Source organism: Moschus berezovskii, chromosome 14, assembly GCF_049115385.1.
Source record: "Moschus berezovskii isolate FMDL1 chromosome 14, NW_MosBer_1.0, whole genome shotgun sequence".
NCBI classification, from domain to species: Eukaryota; Metazoa; Chordata; class Mammalia; order Artiodactyla; family Moschidae; genus Moschus; species Moschus berezovskii.
This window is the reverse complement of record NC_142473.1, coordinates 24,124,956-24,144,961: the sequence shown is the minus strand read 5'-3', so window position 1 is coordinate 24,144,961 and position 20,006 is coordinate 24,124,956. Positions and strand designations below refer to the sequence as shown.

At 38.6% G+C, this 20,006-nt stretch overlaps 1 protein-coding gene across 1 annotated transcript in view; it reads left to right on the top strand.

Annotated features, from left to right (window-relative positions):
• RDX (radixin) overlaps nt 1-20,006 on the top strand; it is a 106,699-nt gene extending 86,693 nt beyond the window's left edge. Inside the window, exons 15-16 of the mRNA XM_088842920.1 lie at nt 14,202-14,299; nt 19,411-20,006. Coding sequence (XP_088699046.1) covers nt 14,202-14,268 — 67 coding nt within the window. The 3' untranslated portion in view covers nt 14,269-14,299; nt 19,411-20,006. The remainder of the gene's footprint in view (nt 1-14,201; nt 14,300-19,410) is intronic.

Genomic DNA, 20,006 nt, shown 5'->3' with positions numbered 1-20,006 from the left:
CTGTTTTAACTGGAATAGAAAACGTAATTTCCTGTGTACTGACTGCAGGATGGTAAAGCTAGGGAAGGTTGAGTCAGGAATTAAAGGGGGCTTTACTCCTCTGCTGAGGTGGTTTAGTTTGATTTGAAGACGTCTGGTGCCTTTGGGAATGCAGTTACAGAAGGGAATAATAACTGAACTTTGCTCCAAAGGAAAATTCATGCTGCTCTGTGCAATGGACTAGAAAGGGCTGTAGTATAATTAGTCTGCTGAAAGGCTGTGGTCATGGAAATGGTATTACTACCTTCTGAGTATTTAAAGGAAAGATTTAGATGTAATTTGCTCTCGTGTTTGCTATATGTGGTAATGTTTTTCCTTCTGCTTGTTTTCCAAATAACGTCTTCTGAGGACAGTTAAGACCTCCATTTTATCCGTGAGCTTTTAAGAATGGGTTCTTTAGTGGGACAAAAAGAGAGCTGGAAACTAAGAACATCCAAGAACAAATAGACTACATTCTGAGTTCTAATTACAGGTCGTTGTACTCTATTACGCTCTAGTTTTATAAGTGATTTCATAGTTCTGAATCAGAATATCTGTTTTGGAGCATTTCACTGGGATCAGATACAGAAGTTTAGATTCCAGACTCATTGTTTCATTGAGAATTCTTTATAGTTGAAAAACTTACTGCAAAGTGTGCTTCCAGCAGGTCTGTCAATATCCTTTCTGCTTGCTGATGACTCTAATAATGTAGTAACTGGAAAAATCTTGAAGGTTTTTTCAAATAGATTTTAAGGGATCAGGGAAAAAGTTCTTTCAGATAATTCTGAAGGGAATATATATATCAAAACACAACTCAATGAAAATTATCTCAATATACATACATAATTCTTCACTGGCTGTGAAAACTTTGAACAAATTAATTTGGAAATTTCTGAAGGTTTTTTAAAGTTGAGAATCTGATTATGCTCATCAGCTTAGCTTTTTTTTTTTTTTGATTCATGTGCTTATGCCCAAATGATGTTTGTTTTTTTCCCCCTTATTTTTGCTTATTTTCCCCAGACAGTTTTAATATACTTCTCAATTTTTAGGCCATAAAATTTTGAATGTAAGTATATGCTCTTTTGGTAATCTGAGTTATAGGTGAATGGTTCCCCCTCCACTAATTTTAAAATATGTGGATTTATCAATGGTATATAGACTAAATGTAGATGTTTGAAGCTTATTAATTTGTGTTTTAAGAGTACTTTTTATCAAAACACAATATATATAAAAGGAAATCATAATCTGATGAGTATGTTTGCTTTCTTTTAAATTATTTCATTAATAATTTGCAAATGTACTGTATGATCACACATTTTAGTTTCTTAGGACTTTCACGTTGGCAGACACTTTACCGGTCTGAGCTACCAGGGATCCCCTGGAGAAGGAAATGGCAACCCACTCCAGTATTCTTGCCTGGAAAATCCCATGGACTGAGGAGCCTGGTAGGCTACAGTCCATGGGGTTGCAAAGAGTTGGACATGACTGAGCAACTTCACTTTCACGTTGATTTATTTTCTAAAAAAAATAAAAAGAAAAATAGTTGAAAAATATTTCTGTTGATGGGGGCAAAATCAAATCACTTTTATTTAGCAGTTTATTTATGTTCTTAAAATACATTGCGAATACCTTCATTGTGTAAAAACTAGAGTACCAAACAGTATAAAACCTGAATTAGAACCCAGAACCTAACCGTGTGTATCATTTACAGTTTAATGTGCTGGGCAACACTGAATTTCAGTGTACTTGATGTTTTAAGAATATAATGAATTGAGGGGGGGCCATAGGATGTATCAAAGGCTTTTTATCAAAATGTATAGACGATACATCCATTGGAAAAGTAATTTCATTTTTAGAGCAGATTGTTGGCATTAACATTTTGGGAATATTCTCAAGCATTAGGAAGACTGGAAGCCAGTATGTCTTCTATAGATTACTGTTGTGATGTACAGAAGTAGGAAAATGTTCTCCACTATTTTTGAGCCATTATGTGTTAGTTCTTAGGCATTAGAAATTTTAAGAGGTTTTCAGTTTAATGGTATTATGAAAGGAAAGATGAATGGGAAACTAGGAGGCATGGATTTTCTTCCATTAAGTAATAAGATTAATACATACATGCGTATGCATTCATAGAGGCAGTCGTTCTTCCAGTGATTTACAGAGCAGTTGCTATTTATGTAAAGCCCTGGTAGAGTTATGAGACAGATATGACCCTGTCTGTGAATGTGTCAAGGAAATTGTAGTTAGGCACTTGAGACATGAACTCAAATTAAGGTACAGAAAGTAAAGTAGTAAAAAATCAGAAGAAAAGTTGAGATAAAATGTTCAGGAGTTAAAATGAGAGGTTATTATGATTAGTATACAGAGAAGCATGATATTGACTTGATCAATGAGACTGGGAAGATTTTCCTTCATTTTTAAAATTCAAGCTACTGGGGAGCATCAGAGTTATAAATTAATCACTGAATAGGCATCCTAATATTAACTTGATTTTCTGCCATTAAATAATTGCATTTTCTTTAATATCAGTGTATCTGGTTTTCTTATAATAGAGTTTACTGAATAATAATATTTTATGTTAGAATAGCCAGTATTGAAATATAATTTAATAATCAGTTTTCTTATAGCCGTTTTGCTAATTACTTATTTAACTTTCCATTAAGTTTGCCATTTTTTTTTTTTTACTATAAATTATTTTTTTACTTTAAATATTAGGATATCCATTACCCAAACAGTACAGGTAGAATTTCCTTCTCAAACACTGGTTAATTGTTTGTGTTGATTTTTGTAAATATCCATAAATTTCAACAGTTTGCATCACAGCTAAGCTTCAGAAAACTGGAGTACTGAATTTTTTTTCTTTCGGTTACTTTTTTTGAGATTATTTTAATCATTAAAATAATTATTATTGCCAGATTCCCTGTCTTTTTTATTAAAAGAATTTTGAGCTATGCATAAAGAAAATTGTAAAAACTAGGAAAGTAGCTATTAAGTTATAACAATTAAAGACATTTTTCATTGTCTTTATTATCACGTGTTGAAGTTGCCTGTGTAAAGGTGCTTTCGGTCATACTTAACTACTTTATGACTAAGTCTCATGTTTTTAAGAACTTGGTTAAATCATTAAAATTAAAAAAGATTACATAACCATGAAACTGAAGTCAGTAGGTAGAAATAAGGTAATACAGAAAAGTTAAGCTTACTTCCCTCTGTCCTCTAGCAGCTCTCTCCAAAGTTAACTGTTGGGTTGGCCAGAAAGTTCAGATTTTTCCATGTGATGTTACGGAAAAACCTGAATGAACTTTTGGCCAACCCAATATTTTTTTCCAACTTATGCCTCCTGGAAATTACCTATACCTCCTGGAAATTACCTATACATACAGTTGAGCTATTTTCAAATCTTGAAAGAAGATGCTGTGAAAGTGTTGCACTCAATATGCCAGCAGATTTGGAAAACTCAGCAGTGGCCACGGGACTGGAAGAGGTCAGTCTTCATTCCAATCCCAAAGAAAGGCAATGCCAAAGAATGCTCAAACTACCGCACAATTGCACTCATCTCACACGCTAGTAAAGTCATGCTCAAAATTCTCCAAGCCAGGCTTCAGCAATATGTGAATCGTGAACTCCCAGATGTTCAAGCAGGTTTTAGGAAAGGCAGAGGCACCAGAGATCAAATTGCCAACATCCGCTGGATCATGGAGAAAGCAAGAGAGTTCCAGAAAACCATCTATTTCTGCTTCATTGACTATGCCAAAGCCTTTGACTGTGTGGATCACAATAAACTGGAACATTCTGAAAGAGATGGGAATACCAGACCACCTGACCTGCCTCTTGAGAAACCTGTATGCAGGTCAGGAAGCAACAGTAAGAACTGTACATGGAGCAACAGACTGGTTCCAGATAGGAAAAGGAGTACGTCAAGGCTGTATATTGTCTCCTTGCTTATTTAACTTCTATGCAGAGTACATCATGAGGAACGCTGGGCTGGAAGAAGCACAAGCTGGAATCAAGATTGCCGGGAGAAATATCAATAACCTCAGATATGCAGATGACACTACCCTTATGGCAGAAAGTGAAGAGGAACTCAAAAGCCTCTTGATGAAAGTGAAAGAGGAGAGTGAAAAGGTTGGCTTGAAGCTCAACATTCAGAAAACAAAGATCATGGCATCTGGTCCCATCACTTCATGGGAAATAGATGGAAAAACAGTGGAAACAGTGTCAGACTTTATTTTTTTTGGGCTCCAAAATCACTGCAGATGCTGATTGCAGCCACGAAATTAAAAGACACTTGCTCCTTGGAAGGAAAGTTATGACCAACCTTGATAGTATATTGAAAAGCAGAGACATTACTTCGCCAACCAAGGTCCGTCTAGTCAAGGCAATGGTTTTTCCCGTGGTCATGTATGGATGTGAGAGTTGGACTGTGAAGAAAGCTGATCGCTGAAGAATTGATGCTTTTGAACTGTGGTGTTGGAGAAGACTCTTGATAGTCCCTTGTACTGCAAGGAGATCCAACCAGTCCATTCTAAAGGAGATCAATCCTGGGTGTTCATTGGAAGGACTGATGCTAAAGCTGAAACTCCAATACTTTGGCCACCTCATGCGACGAGTTGACTCACTTGAAAAGACTCTGATGCTGGGAAAGGTTGGGGGCGGAAGGAGAAGGGGATGACAGAGAATGAGATGGCTGGATGGCATCACCGACTCTGTGGACATGAGTTTGAGTGAACTCCGGGAGTTGGTGATGGACAGGGAGGCCTGGCGTGCTGTGATTCATGGGGTCGTGGAGAGTCGGACACGACTGAGCGACTGAACTGAACTGAACAGAAGCTTGGATATGTTTTGTACTTCTTGTTTACATGAGGTATATAGCATTCTGGATACATAGTTTGTGCTTCTTTCACTGAATGGTATAATTTGGAAATCATTACATAGAAGTACAAAAATACCACAGTATTTAATTATGTGGATGCCCCTTATGAACATTTACATTTTTACTAATACTTTGCTTTATACACAGTACTGCCATGTTTTCTTGTACAAACACTGCTTGCATTTTATCCTGTTTAAGATATTGTGTCATAGTCAGTGTGGATCAGGTAAGTTTATATAAGATTTAGATATTCCTAAAATTCAGGAAGTTTTTTTGGTTTAATCAAATGATGTAGGTGCACTTCTTACATTTAAAAAATGTAAATAGTAATATGTGCTTATAGAAGCATCTTTATAAGAAAAGCAGACACTTTTCATAAACTGGATTTCTGTATTTCAGGTTTAAAAGGTGAGAAGGCTGTAATGGTCTTTTGAGGGCCAAAGGGTAAAAGATCTGCCAGTATATAAAACTCCTTTGACTTCTTCAAATTTTATAATCAGAAAATGTTATTTAAAGAAGAAGCAAATCAGTAGGATAGGATTTTCTAAAGGTACTTTGGTAGCTTTTTGGTTTTTAATTTTCTTTGAGTGCCACCATTTCCTCAGTGTAGAGTTTTTATTTACTTACTTTTATTAATATGAAAAATGGCAAGGTCAGATAATTGCAAATGAAGCACTTGACCATGACACCAAGCAAAGGCAAAAGTATTTCATAGAATATCAAAGTTTTCTTTGGTTTTTAAGGAGGTAGATCAACTTAATTCATCCTATTATTTACGTGATCTTCCTTTCTGACTTTAGGAAAATGTCCTTTGATTTCAGACTTTACTTTTCAGATTAAATATTGCTCTTGTATCTATAGACTTTTGATTAAGTGATTTTCTTGGACCTCAAATATTTTGGGCTGATACAGCCTAGATTAGTGTCAAAGTGCTAATGATGTTTCATGTTAATTAGAAGAAGCAGTGATGTTGGTGGTTTGCAGTCTGCCTCTCTTCCTGTTCCCTTTTCTCAGCTAATGGACCAGAGAGGCTCGTGAAGTCTAGGTCCTCAGTCTATAGCAGTTGCCATCTTTCTATTGCTCTTCCAGCTGCTGAATTCTGTTTTTGCATAGGTTTCAGGCATGCTCAGAAATGCTTAGTCAAGTCAACAGGTAGACTTCCTAGCCCATGGTTATCCCCTTTCTAGGGGTGCAGGATCCTTTCCCAGTTTCTCTTACTTTTTCAGCAGCAGTTTTGTTTTTTACAATAGATACATAGATCCAGATGTTATCAGTCCAGATCAGGTTATATAAACAGGCAGCCAGCTTGGCACTTAAAGAGTGTCTGAAATAAATGTGAAGCAGCACAATGTAGTGAATTTCATCAGGGTTTTATTATGGCCTGGCCACTTTCTAGATATATGACATTCAGAAGCCACTCAGCCATTTTGAGCCTCAGTTTCTCCATCTGTTAAATGGGAGTATCACTGACTATGAGCATTGACTGTAATAACATGCATGGAATATTTTTACAGCCTGGTATAATAAAGGCATTTATTATGTCATTTTTGTTTTTCATAATATTGTTTGTTCATCTGTCAGTGTTGTATTAGTATTTGTACCTCCCTCAGTCCTATGGGTTCTGTTTTTTTCTGTCTTCTGTTTGCCTTTTACGGGCTTTGTGATTCTCTTTAGAAGGTTCAGTTCAGTTCAATTCAGTCACTCAGTCGTGTCTGACTCTGCGACCTCATGGACAAGGTATTGCTCAGCATATGTTTATTGAGTGTCTGCCAGGCCCTGTACTAAGTCTGTAGAGATAAAATAGTTTGTCCTGAGCATGAAGAGTTTGTGGTCTACTGCTAGAAAATAATGTGTGTGTTTGAATAAGTGAGGTTCAGGGAACCTCAACCTCTGAATGTTGGAGTGTCCCGGGGCCCAGGCCTGCCCTGTCTACAGTACTTGGCTGTCTTAGTGACCTCATCCAGTGTTGTTGCGTGAGATACCATCTGTATGCTAAAAACAAATCTCTAGCCAAAACCCCCTCCCTTGTACTCCAGACGTGTGTCTCTAACTACCTGATATTTCCACTTTGATATCTAATAGGCACCTCAGACTTCTTACGTCAAACCAAATTCGAGGTCTTCCTCCTCCTCCCGCCCACTCGATACTGCCTCAGCCTTCGTCTTCCCCGGCCCTCCTTTCATTGCATCTGGCCCAAACCTTGACTGTAATGTGATGCTTCTTTTCCTCTCTTAGTCCACACCCAATCTAACCACCAACCTGTTGGCCCAACATTCAAAAATACATAAAATAACCATTCATACACCCTCCACAGCTGTCACCCCATCCCACAGACCAGGATTGCTTGTAGTATTGGAGCCTTCTGATGGGTTTTCTGGAGTCCTCCCTTGCTCTTCTACAGTCTGTGAAGACAGTAGCCTTGGAAAGGTAAGTCAGATCCTGTCACTTATGCCCATATAACCCCCAGACCTTTCCATCTCAGTAAAAGCTATATCCCTCTCAGTGGCCATTCAGAGCCCAAAATCTGATTGCTTGTCACTCTTAGACCTCATCTGCTGATTTCCCCTGTTCTCAGTGAGTTGAGGTCAACTGGCTTCATTGCTGTCCTCCAGCCAGTGCTCCTGTTTACCTCAGCCCAGAATGACTTTTTCCCCCAGATATTTTTCTGATGCACTTCCTTACCACTTCCAGGATTTTGCTTCAATGTCACCTCAGTGTGGCCTTCCCTTTACCACCCTATTTAAAATTACACTTTGCCCCAGTATTCCCTATCTATGTCTTTTAACTACTTTTCTACGTAGCATGCACTATCCAATATACTATACATGTATTTTTATATTTCAAGATATATGTTTGTGTATTTTTATTGAATGGGGTGAATAGATTCTGCGAGCTTAGAAGGAAGGCATCTGATCTTGGTGGAAGGCTCCCTGGAGGAGATGATTCCTAAGCCAAGTCTTTCAGGATGAGCTAGTTGGTGGTTGGGTGAGAGGCAAAACTAGGAGGGCCATCCGGATAGCGGTAATTGTGTGTGCAAAAACCTCCAGACAAGGGGTGTGCTGAAACCACCTATTCAGTCACTCATTGCTGTCCAACTGTTGGTGACACCATGGACTGTGGATGTCCAGTGGTACTCTCAAGGCTGGTTTACACATGCGTTAAGGAAAAAATTGTACCTTAAGAGTAATTTCCAAGGCTAAAACCAGGGGCATCAACTATGTAAGCAGAGGCTGATGAAGTCTGGGACTAAAGCCAGCTCCAGAGCAGGGGCTAGACAGTAGAACTGCCTTGGGCTGTGGGTTAGGAAAGTTCGATTGGGTTACTTCTGGGGACCTGAGGACAGGTTAAGATGGCTTGTATGTATGTTCTGGAGCTACTAAGGAATTTCTGTGGAGGAGCCCTTGCATTTATTCACCCGAATATTTTAGTGCCTGGTACCTTCCAGGTACATACTAGTCACTGAGAATATAATAGTGAAAAAGACTAGATCCTTATCAATGGGCTTACTTTCTATGGTAAAACATGAAACACACATGCAGAATAATTTAAAAGTTTTAAATTGTATTAGATTGAGTCATGTAAAATTGATGATATTCAACCACCTTTGACCTATGAAAGCGACAGATCTATATTAATATTTTGAAAGGAACAAGGGAATGAGTTGGGGAAAATATGATAATTAGGGTAGGAAGTTCGGAAGAAGTCTCTGAGAGGAAGTGGCGTATAAAAAAAAGATTTTAAAGTAAATCAAGACAGTGAATGTAAATGCCCAGAAAGATCAAATGAGCACACTGGGGCTGATGGGGAATCCATGTCTGTTCAGAGAGGGCTCAGCTCCTCAAAGCAGTACCCTCAGTGCTTCTGTCCCTTCTGACTCTCCAGGATAAGCCAGCAAACACCTTTTTTAAAAAGTATCCAAAGAATAATGCTTTAAACATGTAAGTAGAAATGTAATTTTATGTGAAATCTCCCAAAGTTTGCATGTCATTTATTTCAAAACATTTAGAAAACATTTTGCAAGCCAAACAATGTGTCTGTTCTTCAAAAGTGGCCCACTAGGCACTGCTTTATAAGCATTGCTTTAAAGCATTCCAAGGGGAGAGGAAAAGCATGTGCAAAGAACTTGAGGCAAGAAAGGGCTTCAACTGGTTCAAGGAACAGGAAAGAGGGTAGTATGTCCAGAGCTAAGTGAACCTGAGGGAGGGTTATCTGTCAGATGAAGTTGGAAAGGAGCCAGATCTCAAGGAGCCCACAGAAACACAGGGCAGAAGTGGAGGGACAGGCGTGCAGATTTACTGTGTGCCAGACAAGCATGCACCTTGGGACCATGTGCCTGGAGGGAGGGACACCCTTTCCTAATCTGTATAAGGATACCATAAATGCTGCAGGTGTCCTTGAAGGTAGGTGCACTATCCCATTTCAGATTTCAGTAACCTGCTTCCCTGGTGGTTCAGACAGAAAAGAACCCCCGGGAGGCGCAGGTTTGATCCCTGGGTTGGGAAGATCCCTTGGAGAAGGGAATGGCAACCCACTCCAGTATTCTTGCCTGGAGAATTCCATGGACAGGGGAGCCTGGCAAGCTACAGTCCATGGGGTCCCAAAGAGTCAGACAAGATTGAGCGACTAACACACACACAAAACTTGCCCAAAGGCCACTATAATGGCAAGAGTGTGCCTTGGGTTTGTGTTTATTTGAACTGAGTGTTGCCCTCCCCCTGCTTTTTAAAACTATAAAAGGTTAAGTTTCCAATTGAGACATTTTCACATGACTGTCCTTTGGAGGATATTCCGGTCTGCATAACTTAATGAATTCATTAGAGGGTAAAGAAGAATGCTCTAAATATTATACTGAATACAGAGTAACACTGACCTGGAGACCAAACCCCATCAAATTGGAGATCACACTTATTCCACTTCTTGTGTGGACTAGTAATGCCAACCTGTGAATTTAGTGCTCTCATTTTCAAGAAAAGGTGAGTATAGCTTAAAGATCATCCTTTTATTTTTATTGAGTGTTAAAGCCCTCAAAACCAAATGGGTCTGTGCTTAAGGGATCTTAGAAATCTAGTGGAAAATAAAATTTGAGATGAAGATGGTTATGGCTAGAAATAGGCTGTTTCAGCTAGTTAATAGATGTTAAATAAAATATATTTCTGGAATTTGGTGAGTAGGACTTCAGTAATAAGAAGTGAACTTGGTCTAGGAAAAAATTCAAGAGACTGAGGATCAGATTGCCGAGGAGCCACGGAGGAAGGCGGCTGCAGTATGAGGCCTGAGAAGTCTCTGTGCAGCCTTGCGACAAGTTCACGCTTTAAGTGAGCCACCTGAGGAAATGCCTGTGGAGATTTCTAAACTAATTTCCAGAGCTAACTGTGATGGAATATTTCATTAAAATTCACCAGCTGTTTTTTTGGTCACTTATTAGAATATTTGAAGACAGAGAAAGTAGCATAATTAAAAACATTCTTCAGATGCGCTGTGTGGGTTATTTGCTTTACCTTGTCAATAAAAAATGGATCTGATTTAACTTTCCTAAGAATTCTTTTAAGCTACTAGATTTTTGCCTGTGGAATTAAAAGGAAAATTGTACTTTTCGGAGAAAAATCACTAGGATTATATTTTGCTTTGAGGTTAGTAGACTGTAATTACTGAAAAAAGTAGGAGTCCTCAAACTTTTTCTGTGAAGATATTAAATACTTTCAACTTTGTGTGCCAGATAGTTTCTGTCGCATCTCACAGCCCCTCTGTTCTGGCACAAGTGAGGGAGCCTGGCTGCCTTCCAGTAAAACTTCATTCACAGACACTGAAATCCGGCTTTCTTATAATTTTATGTGTCATGAAATCGTCCTCTTTTGACTTTTAAATCATGATCTCAACAAAAATAGATGAGCTGAATGGTCCTTGAGCCATAGTTTGCTGACCTCTGAATTAAAGGATTTTAAAAACCATTACATTCTTCCAAGGGCCAGTGATGCGGCTTTCTCGGCTGTCTAGATTGTTTATTTCATGGTAGAGGGGTTTTATTTTGTAATAATGAAGAGATTTCCTTATAAATTTGAAAATTTTCCAGCAGGGATTCTCAAACTGGGTACATCAGAATCATGTGCAGACTTTGTTAAAATGCCGATTTGCAGGGCTTCTCCCTCCCAAAGTTTCTGATTCAGCAAGTCTATGTGAGGCCCAGGAACTTGGATCTTTAACCAGGAGGCTGATGCTGCTGTTCTGGGACCATACTTTGAGAATCACTTATTTAGAATGAGGGTGTGCGACCCTGTGGGAATAACACAATTGCTTCTTTTACTCAGTGTCCTCAGAGTAGCTATTGACTTCTCTACTTAGAGGGTTTGAGACCTTCAAATTCTAATGATTAAAAGACCAAAGATAATCAGAACCAAATTTATAACTCTGTATTATAGTATTTTTCCTCCATCGATTTCTGAAAGTTTTAATCACATAGAAACGAGAGAGTGCTTTTCAACAGGGTTAGGGAAAGGAATGTGCCTAGGAGAAATATGAACAAAGAAATATATAGTACATTTTCTTACATAGTATTATACTAGTATAATACTATCATATATAATATATACTAATATATAATACTAATAGTATTATACTATTATACATAGTAAATATATATATAATAGATACTCGGGCATCAGGTTTTAAAATAGTACATTGCCAGTCGGTTTGGCATTCTGTATTCCTCCCCTATCACATCACCCTTTTCTTTGATTTTAACTGTGTATCTACAGTATGTCGTCTTTTGCATGCATGGGAACTTTACCTAGTTTTGATTACACACACGCACACACACATCTGTTTTGATGAACGTAGCTGTGGTTCATTCATTGTCACTGCTCTGAAGGTGTCTGTCTCATGAATGCACTACAATTTCTCCACTCTCTTGATGACACCCACTTGGATTGTTTCTAGTATTTTTTATTTTACAAACAATATAGCCTGAAATCTTGAACACATTTCCTGGTAATGTGAGCAACAGTATCTGCACCTAGGGAGGGGAATTGATCAGTTACAAGGGCATCTTCAACTTTTCTATGTAAGCATCAACTTGTGTTCCAAAGGAAGAATATATCCACACTGACTTGAGTACACTTGCTATCGCTAGATTTTTAACTTTTTGCCAGTTTTAAAGGTTTAAAATGTGCTTTTAGTTTTCTTTTTTCTTGATTACTAATATAGTTCAGAATTTTTCTTAAATTTATGGACCTTTCATGTCTCCTCTGAAATGGCTTTTTTTGCGCGTTTTCTTTAATGTTTCTCCACCTTGTTTTGATAATAAAGTTCTGACTAGTTTTGACCCTTTCTTATTGTTGTACATAAATTTTAGAATTAGTTTAAATACTATGGGGGGAGAAACCTTTTTGTTGGAAACATATTAATAGATTAATTTGGAAAAAATTACATCTGTACAATACTTAAGTATTCCTAGTCATGCATATGTAATATCTCTGCATTTATTTATGTCTTCCTTAATACTTTTCAGTAAAGTTTAAATTTTCCAGTAAGATCATCTGTTTCTTTTGTTAGACTTATTATTAAGCGTCTTTACTATCTTTTTAGTAGTTACATTTTAAAACTATTTGTGACTGGTATATAAAAATGAAGTTGATTTTTGTTTGCTGATCTTATATTTAAGAATCTTGCTCAATTCTTACTATTTCTCATAATTTGTGAAGCCTTTTGGGCTTTCTGCATAAATAGGCATCTTCTGCAGTTAATCCCGTTCTCAGTCTGTCTTCTCAATCCATGTAACTTCTTTTCCTTATCTACCAACTTGATTTACTAAAGCTTTTGGTACAATGTAGAACATACATGCACCTCATTTCTGATTTAAAAAGATCCTTCTAACATTTGCCATGACATATGTTTGCTGTTTTGGTAGATGACCTTTATCAGGTTAATGAAACTTCTTTATATATATGCCTATTTTGCCAAGAGTTTTTCTTAAATAAAAAGGATATTTAAAATTTGTCAGATGCAATTTCTGTGTATTTTGAGATAGTGTGTGTGTGTGCTTTTTTGTTAGCATATTGAATTAGTAGATTTTTCTAATATTAAACCACATTTAATTCTTGGGATAACTTAGTATGATTTACATCCTAACCTATGGATTGGCACTTCATGAACAGAGTCACCTGTATTGTTAATATCTGCCTCTCTGATTTGTATGTATCTCTCACTCACAGCCCCCATCCCCACCAAGAGTTGCTGTTTTTCTTAGAGGGCTTTTAATTTTATGGTGCCACCTGGTGGCGAGCTTTCAACATTTTTGATACTCTTAGGCAACTGCATGCATGGTTTTCTCTGTTATAACTGTAACCCCTCATTTATTTTTATTTTCTTTCTTATACCATAATATTTATTCACTGCACTCCCCAATCCTCCTTCCTCTTGCTCTTACGAATATTTTTTTTCAGTGTACTCGTGCACATCATTCTCTTTCCCTTCCTTTTCCTTCTCTCCCGTTTTGTTCCTTTATGGGTACTGTAAATCTACCTCATGGTAAAGAATAATGAGAACAGTGCTGTTACTAGGGGAAAACATACAGCAATACACTGTAGACTGACATTTGGTACAGTAAAGTGCCAGCTCGGCTAACCTTCAAAGTCTATGAAAATACTTAAAATTTTCTGTAAAGTGTTTTTGAATTTCAAATACTACTTAGTCACCCTCTAATTAATTCTGCCCATTTAACATCAAAGTTCACTATAAAGAATAAATTGTAAAACGCCTTTGTTTCATTGTTTCTGTGTTCCTTTATCCAAGTTTGAGAGTTCTACTGTATTTTATTACGAAGACTCAGGCATTAATCTGCTTGGAAACCAAACTAGTCATCCATAACATGGTTTCCATGGGAAACAGCCCACCACAGCTGCCCTTTTGATAAATAACCCACTTAAAAGATAGAGATTATCAGTAACTGCATTTCCAATTGCTTAACCCTCAAGCATAGAAAATACAGTAAACAATATTTTCCATTCTCCCTGGTCATAAGACTAAGACTTGTTTGTGCAGAATGGCTGCAACTATGAGAATTCTAGCATCTCTTTAAAAAGGAGATTTAAAGTTATTTTCACATTGTAATAATTGTGGAGATTCAAAAGTGATTGAAAAAGAAAAGTTAGAGGTTAAAGATTAGGAAAGAGATTGCTTTGGCAATTTGGTTACCTAGATGGCTCTACAGAATGCAGGGGACAAGTGTGCTTCTGGCTTCTGTACTACAGCGTTGGCTTCCTTCTGTGTTCTTTTGCTGAAATGCTTTCTAACCTTTCTATGTCTCTTTTAAAAGGTGGGGACCCAAACTGTATGCATTGTTCCAGATGCGTTCTTGCCAAAGCAGTATAAAGCAAATGTAACAGTTAGGAAGAAGGCTCTCTCCCTCACTGGGTAAGTACAACTGATAACAGCTTCCCAGTAGACCTGCCACACCCTGGGCACTTCAGAAATGCTGGCAGGACCCCATAAAACCTGAATCTGTGCTTCCACAGCCCCGAGCCTTTAGTCTAGTGAAATGCTAGTCAAAAGAGTTGACCCAGAGCCAGCCCTCCCTGTGCAGCACTTAATCTCACCCACTCGAGATTCTTTCTCAGTTGTTTGCCTCTCTTCAGCTCTTTGCCAGTCAAGAGCATTGAGGTCAGATAGAGTTTACTACAGTGAGATTTTAGCTGTAATCTTCGTGAGGTGGTTAGACATGCTACTTTAGACTGTTCTCTTACTTTGTGAAAGAACCTTCTGGATGTAGAGTATCACTATGCCAGCTCACACATATGATACTTGTGTGCTGCTGGAAGGATTTTCTTATTTGAAAAAATGTTCAGATATACTTAAAAATGAAGTATCATACCTATATATTAAGTAAAAATTCCAGAATTGGTTCGTAAACTAGATTAGTACTGTGCATTGATCGCAATTTGGAAATATTTAAAAATTATTGATCAATGTGATTACCATAAGAAATTGTTTCAAAGTTATGTTTTGACTCATCCCATTTCTAAATAATACTACAGCAGTACAGTTTATCTTGTAGATCTTGAATGGTACATTTGAACCATTAAACTTGCTGTTTGCTACTGCTAAGTCACTTCAGTCGTGTCCGACTCTGTGTGACCCCATAGACGGAAGCCCACCAGGCTCCCCCGTCCCTGGGATTCTCCAGGCAAGAACACTGGAGTGGGTTGCCATTTCCTTCTCCAAACTTGCTGTTTAAACCTCCCCAAATTCTACACACAAAACTCAGTGTGAATATATTTGAGACAATACTTTAAGACGTGGAATAACTGTCTGTTATTTTTTAGATTCTTTTCATGTGACATTAAACAAATGGTGATATATTTTCACTTTAGCCTGGATAATTTTTAGAAATGATTTGCTTGTTTGGCCTTGATACTTATTTATTTTCTAATCCCAAACTCCCAATACTTCCCTTCCCAGCTCTTACTCCCCTTTGGCAAGCACAGGTCTGTTCTCTGTGTCTGTGAGTCTGTTTCTGTTTCTTTGATTTGTGTCATGTTTAGGTTTCAGATGTGAGTGATATCATGGTATTTGTCTCTCTAACCTACTTTGCTTGGTACATAGCTCTAGTTCCACCCATGTTGCTGCAAATGGCATTATTTCATTCTTTTTAATTACCTTGACTTCTGGGTTGCTGTGAATTGAGTGTAAGGTCATTGATGAATCTCTGACATTCCATGACATCCCCAAAATATTTTCATTGTTTTGAAATCCACTCGAAGGGCTTGTTTTTGAAAGACATGGAGCTGTTTGTGACTCTATAGAATCTAGTTAATCTTATTCCTGATATTTGAGCTAAAATCCTCAGTTAAAACATGTTCTGAACAATCCATAGATTGTCACAAATAATACTCTTCTTAGCTACTCATCTTTAAACCATTAATTCCAATGCAGGCATTTATGTAACTCTTTTCCATTTTGGAAAGTAGGAAGTCAAGAGATCCCTGGAATAACAGGCAACTTTGGCCTTGGAGTACAAAATGAAGCAAGGAAAAAGCTAACAGAGTTTTGCCAAGAGAACACACTGGTCATAGCAAGCACCCTCTTCCAACAACACAAAAGATGACTCTACATGGATATCACCAGATGTTCAATACTGAAATCAGATTGATTATATTCTTTGCAAAGATGGAGAAGCTCTATACAGTCAGCAAAAACAAGACTGGGAGCTGACTGTGGCTCAGATCATGAACTCCTTATTGCAAAATCCAGACTTAAATTGAAGAAAGTAGGGAAAACCACTAGGCCTTTCAGGTATGACCTAAATCAAATCCATTACAGTTACACAGTGGAAGTGAGAAATGGATTCATGGGATTAGATCTGATAGTGTGCCTGAAGAACCGTGGGTGGAGGTTCGTAACACTGTACAGGAGGCAGTGATCAAAGCCATCCCCAAGAAAAGAAATGCGAAAAGGCAAAATGGTTGTCTTGAGAAGGTCTTACACATAGCTGAAAAATAAGAAACGTGAAAGGCAAAGGAGAAAAGGAAAGATATACCCACCTGAATGCAGAGTTCCAGAGAATAGCAAGGAGAGATAAGAAAGCCTTCCTAAGTGAACAATGCAAAGAAATAGAGGAAAACAACAGAAGGGGAAAGACTAGAGATCTCTTCAAGAAAATTAGAGAGACCAAGGGAACATTTCATGCAAAGATGGACACAATAAAGGACAGAAGCTATGTGGACCTAACAGAAGCAGAAGATATTAAGAAGAGATGGCAAGAATACACAGAAGAACTGTACAAAAAAAATATTAATGACCCAGATTACCACAATGGTGTGATCACTCACCTAGAACCAAAAATCCTGGAGTGGGCTTTAGGAAGCATTACTACAAACAAAGCTAGCAAAGGTGATGGAAATCCAGTTGAGCTATTTCAAATCCTAAAAGATGATGCTGTGAAAATGCTGCATTCATTATGCCAGCGAATTTGGAAAACTCAGCAGTGGCCATAGAACTGGAAAAGGTCGGTTTTCATTCCAATCCCAAAGAAGGCCAATGCCAAAAAATATTCAAACTACCACACAATTGCAGTCATATCACATGCTAGCAAAGTAATGCTCAAATTCTCCATCCAGGCTTCAACAGTATGTGAACCGAGAACTTCAGATGTTCAAGCTGGATTTAGCAAAGGCAGAGGAACCCGAGATCCAATTAAAAACATTCATTAGATCATAGAAAAAGCAAACAAATTCCAGAAAAATATCTACTTCTGCTTCATTGATTAAGCTAATGCCTTTGACTGTGGATCACAACAAACTGGAAAATTCTTAAAGAGATGGGAATACCAGACCACCTTACTTGCCTCCTGCAAAACCTGAATGCGGGTCAAGAAGCAACAGTTAGAATTGGACATGGAACAATGGACTGGTTCAAAATTGGGAAAGGAGTATGTCAAGGCTGTATATTGTCACCCTGCTTATTTAACTTCTATGCAGAGTACATCATGTGAAATGCTGGGCTTCTTGAAGCACAAGCTGGAATCACGATTGCAGGGAGAAATGTCAACCTCAGATAAGCAGGTGACACCACCCTTACAGTAGAAAGTGAAGAGGAACTAAAGAGCTTCTAAATGAAGGTGCAAGAGGAGAGTGAAAAAGCTGGCTTAAAACTCAGCATTAAAAAAACTAAGATCATGGCATCCGGTCTGATCACTTCATGGCAAATAGATGGGGAAACAGTGAGAAACTATTTTCTTGGGTTCCAAAATCACTGGGGATGGTGATTGCAGCCATGATATTAAAAGATGCTTGCTCTTTGGAAAAAAAGCTATGACAGACCTAGACAGCATATTAAAAAGCAGAGACATTACTTTGCTGACAAAAGTCTGTCTAGTCAAAGCTATGGTTTTTCCAGTAGTCATGTGTGGATATTGAGAGTTGGACCATAAAGAAGGCTGAGTGCCAAAAAATTGATGCTTTTGAACTGTGGTGTTGGAAAAGATTCTTGAGAGTCCCTTGGACTGTAAGGAGATCAAACTAGTCAATCCTAAAGGAAATCAACCCTGAATATTCATTGGAAGGACTGTTGCTAAAGCTGAAGCTCCAATACTTCAACCACCTGATGCGAAAAGCCGACTCATTAGAAAAGACCATGATGCAGGGAAAGATTGAAGGCAGGAGGAGAAGGGGACGACAGAGGATGAGATGGTTAGAGAGCATCACCGACTCAATGGACATGAGTTTGAACAAGCTGTAGGAGATGGTGAAGGACAAGGAAGCCTGCCATGCTGCAGTCCATGGGGTCACAAAGAATCAGACACAACTGAGCGACTGAGCAACACCACCAACAAAATCCTTCCAGTTGAAATTTGCCTGATGTTTTGTAATTTTTTCTCATTGATTTTCACTCATTAACATTTTTGCTTTTTAGAATGAATCCTTTGAGTGAGTTTAACTCTGCTATTGCCATCAGATATAGGAAAATAAAGTTTCTGTATGACTCACATGAAAAGTCAGATCAAATGACAGACATTTTGAATTGTCCAAAGACAAATTTATTAAAGGATCAAGGGAGCTGGCAATCAGCACATCCTTCAGTTTGAAAAGTCACACAATTGTCCTCCTCAGAAGAACAGCTGGGCCCTTCCTTAGCTGATTATAGTGTTATTGACCCAAGGAAAAAGACAGGGACTTCTGACAGGTTTCTGGTCCTGCGGATTTGTCTATCAGAATCCTCACCCTCTTCCTTGTGATTGAGTGGTCCCGAGGGATTATGATGGCAAGGAATTAGACATGACATGGATAGCCATGGAACAACAAACTATAGCTGGCAGGTGTCTTCAGGGATAGAACACCTACAGCCTCAGGTGCCAGGCTGTATCCAAGTCATAAATCAGCCCCAGAGGCCTCCGGTTGTCTGGTGCATTCAGACCCACAGGCTTCTTGTTCTCAACCTTTAGGCATTGTCATTTCTCTGAGGTGCTAGGCTGATTTTGCTTTAGGAGGCTGTGTTAGACCTGATATGATGAGCTTTCCTGGACCCCTGGTGGTGGGGGAGGGGGAGTGGCCTGAGGTGGGTAAGAGAACTGGTGAAAATAAAGGGACGGATCCTTTGGGCACACCTGTCTCACGGGCTGCTCAGCTCCTTCTCTTGTGATTCACATACAAAGGCTTATCAGACTGTGACATGAAGGAGAGTTTGTTTATACCATGATCTCATCTCTGCATCAAGATTCTGGATCTGAACACTGCAAAATCTATCATGTTAGGTTCCTTCTGAGAACCAAAAGTGATTCTAGCAAGGCTGAGGTCAGAGTGTAGAGTCTGTGGAACCACCTTTGTTCTGTTGCAATGTGTGCATCATTGTGTTTCCTTTGTGGCATTCCATCCCTCTTCATAATTCAATAGTAAACTCAGTCTTGGCTACGTGTCACTGGCAAGGTGTTCAGAGTGTGCCCCTTTCAACCGTATTATGGTGATATATAAAAGTTTTGTTTTCTTCTCTCTTGCCTAATTTTCCTGTTCACTTTCTGTGTCTTCATGCAGGTCCCTGGCATCTGACACATGGCGAGTTTTAGGATAAGGTCATACCAAGACATGCCTGATGATTTGAATGTCTCTCTCCCCCAAAGTCCGGAATCTCAGCTGGAGCCCGATGGACAGATGGTCCCTCAGTCAGGGCTCTTGTTGGTGGTTCTTTCCACACCTCAGTCGACTGTTGGCTTCCCTTTTCTTGCTATTCTGTCTCTCTCCTCACCCTTCTCGATTGTCTTTCCTAAGGACAGAGCTTAGAGAGCTGGGCCAGGACAGGGGAGCTCTGCACTGCACCCGAAAGTCCTAAGCCAGCATCCTGTCTTCAAGGCTCCATCCTCACAACAGATGCCCGAAGGCGTAGGCTTCTGAGAACCCACTTGTTTCTGCATGATTAGCTTGTAAGGAGGGATAAGCTGAGAGGATTTCCAAGAACTTTCCATTAAAAAAAAAAAATGTATGTGACATTTTTGGCTTTGAACCGAGCAGACTCAGTGGTATAAGCTGTTTCCTGGCATACATCTGTGGAATCTGGAAAAATGGTTGCAACACTCTCTTTCATTCCTGGCTGTTTGTATAACTGTACATAAATGTAGCAATAAATATATTCT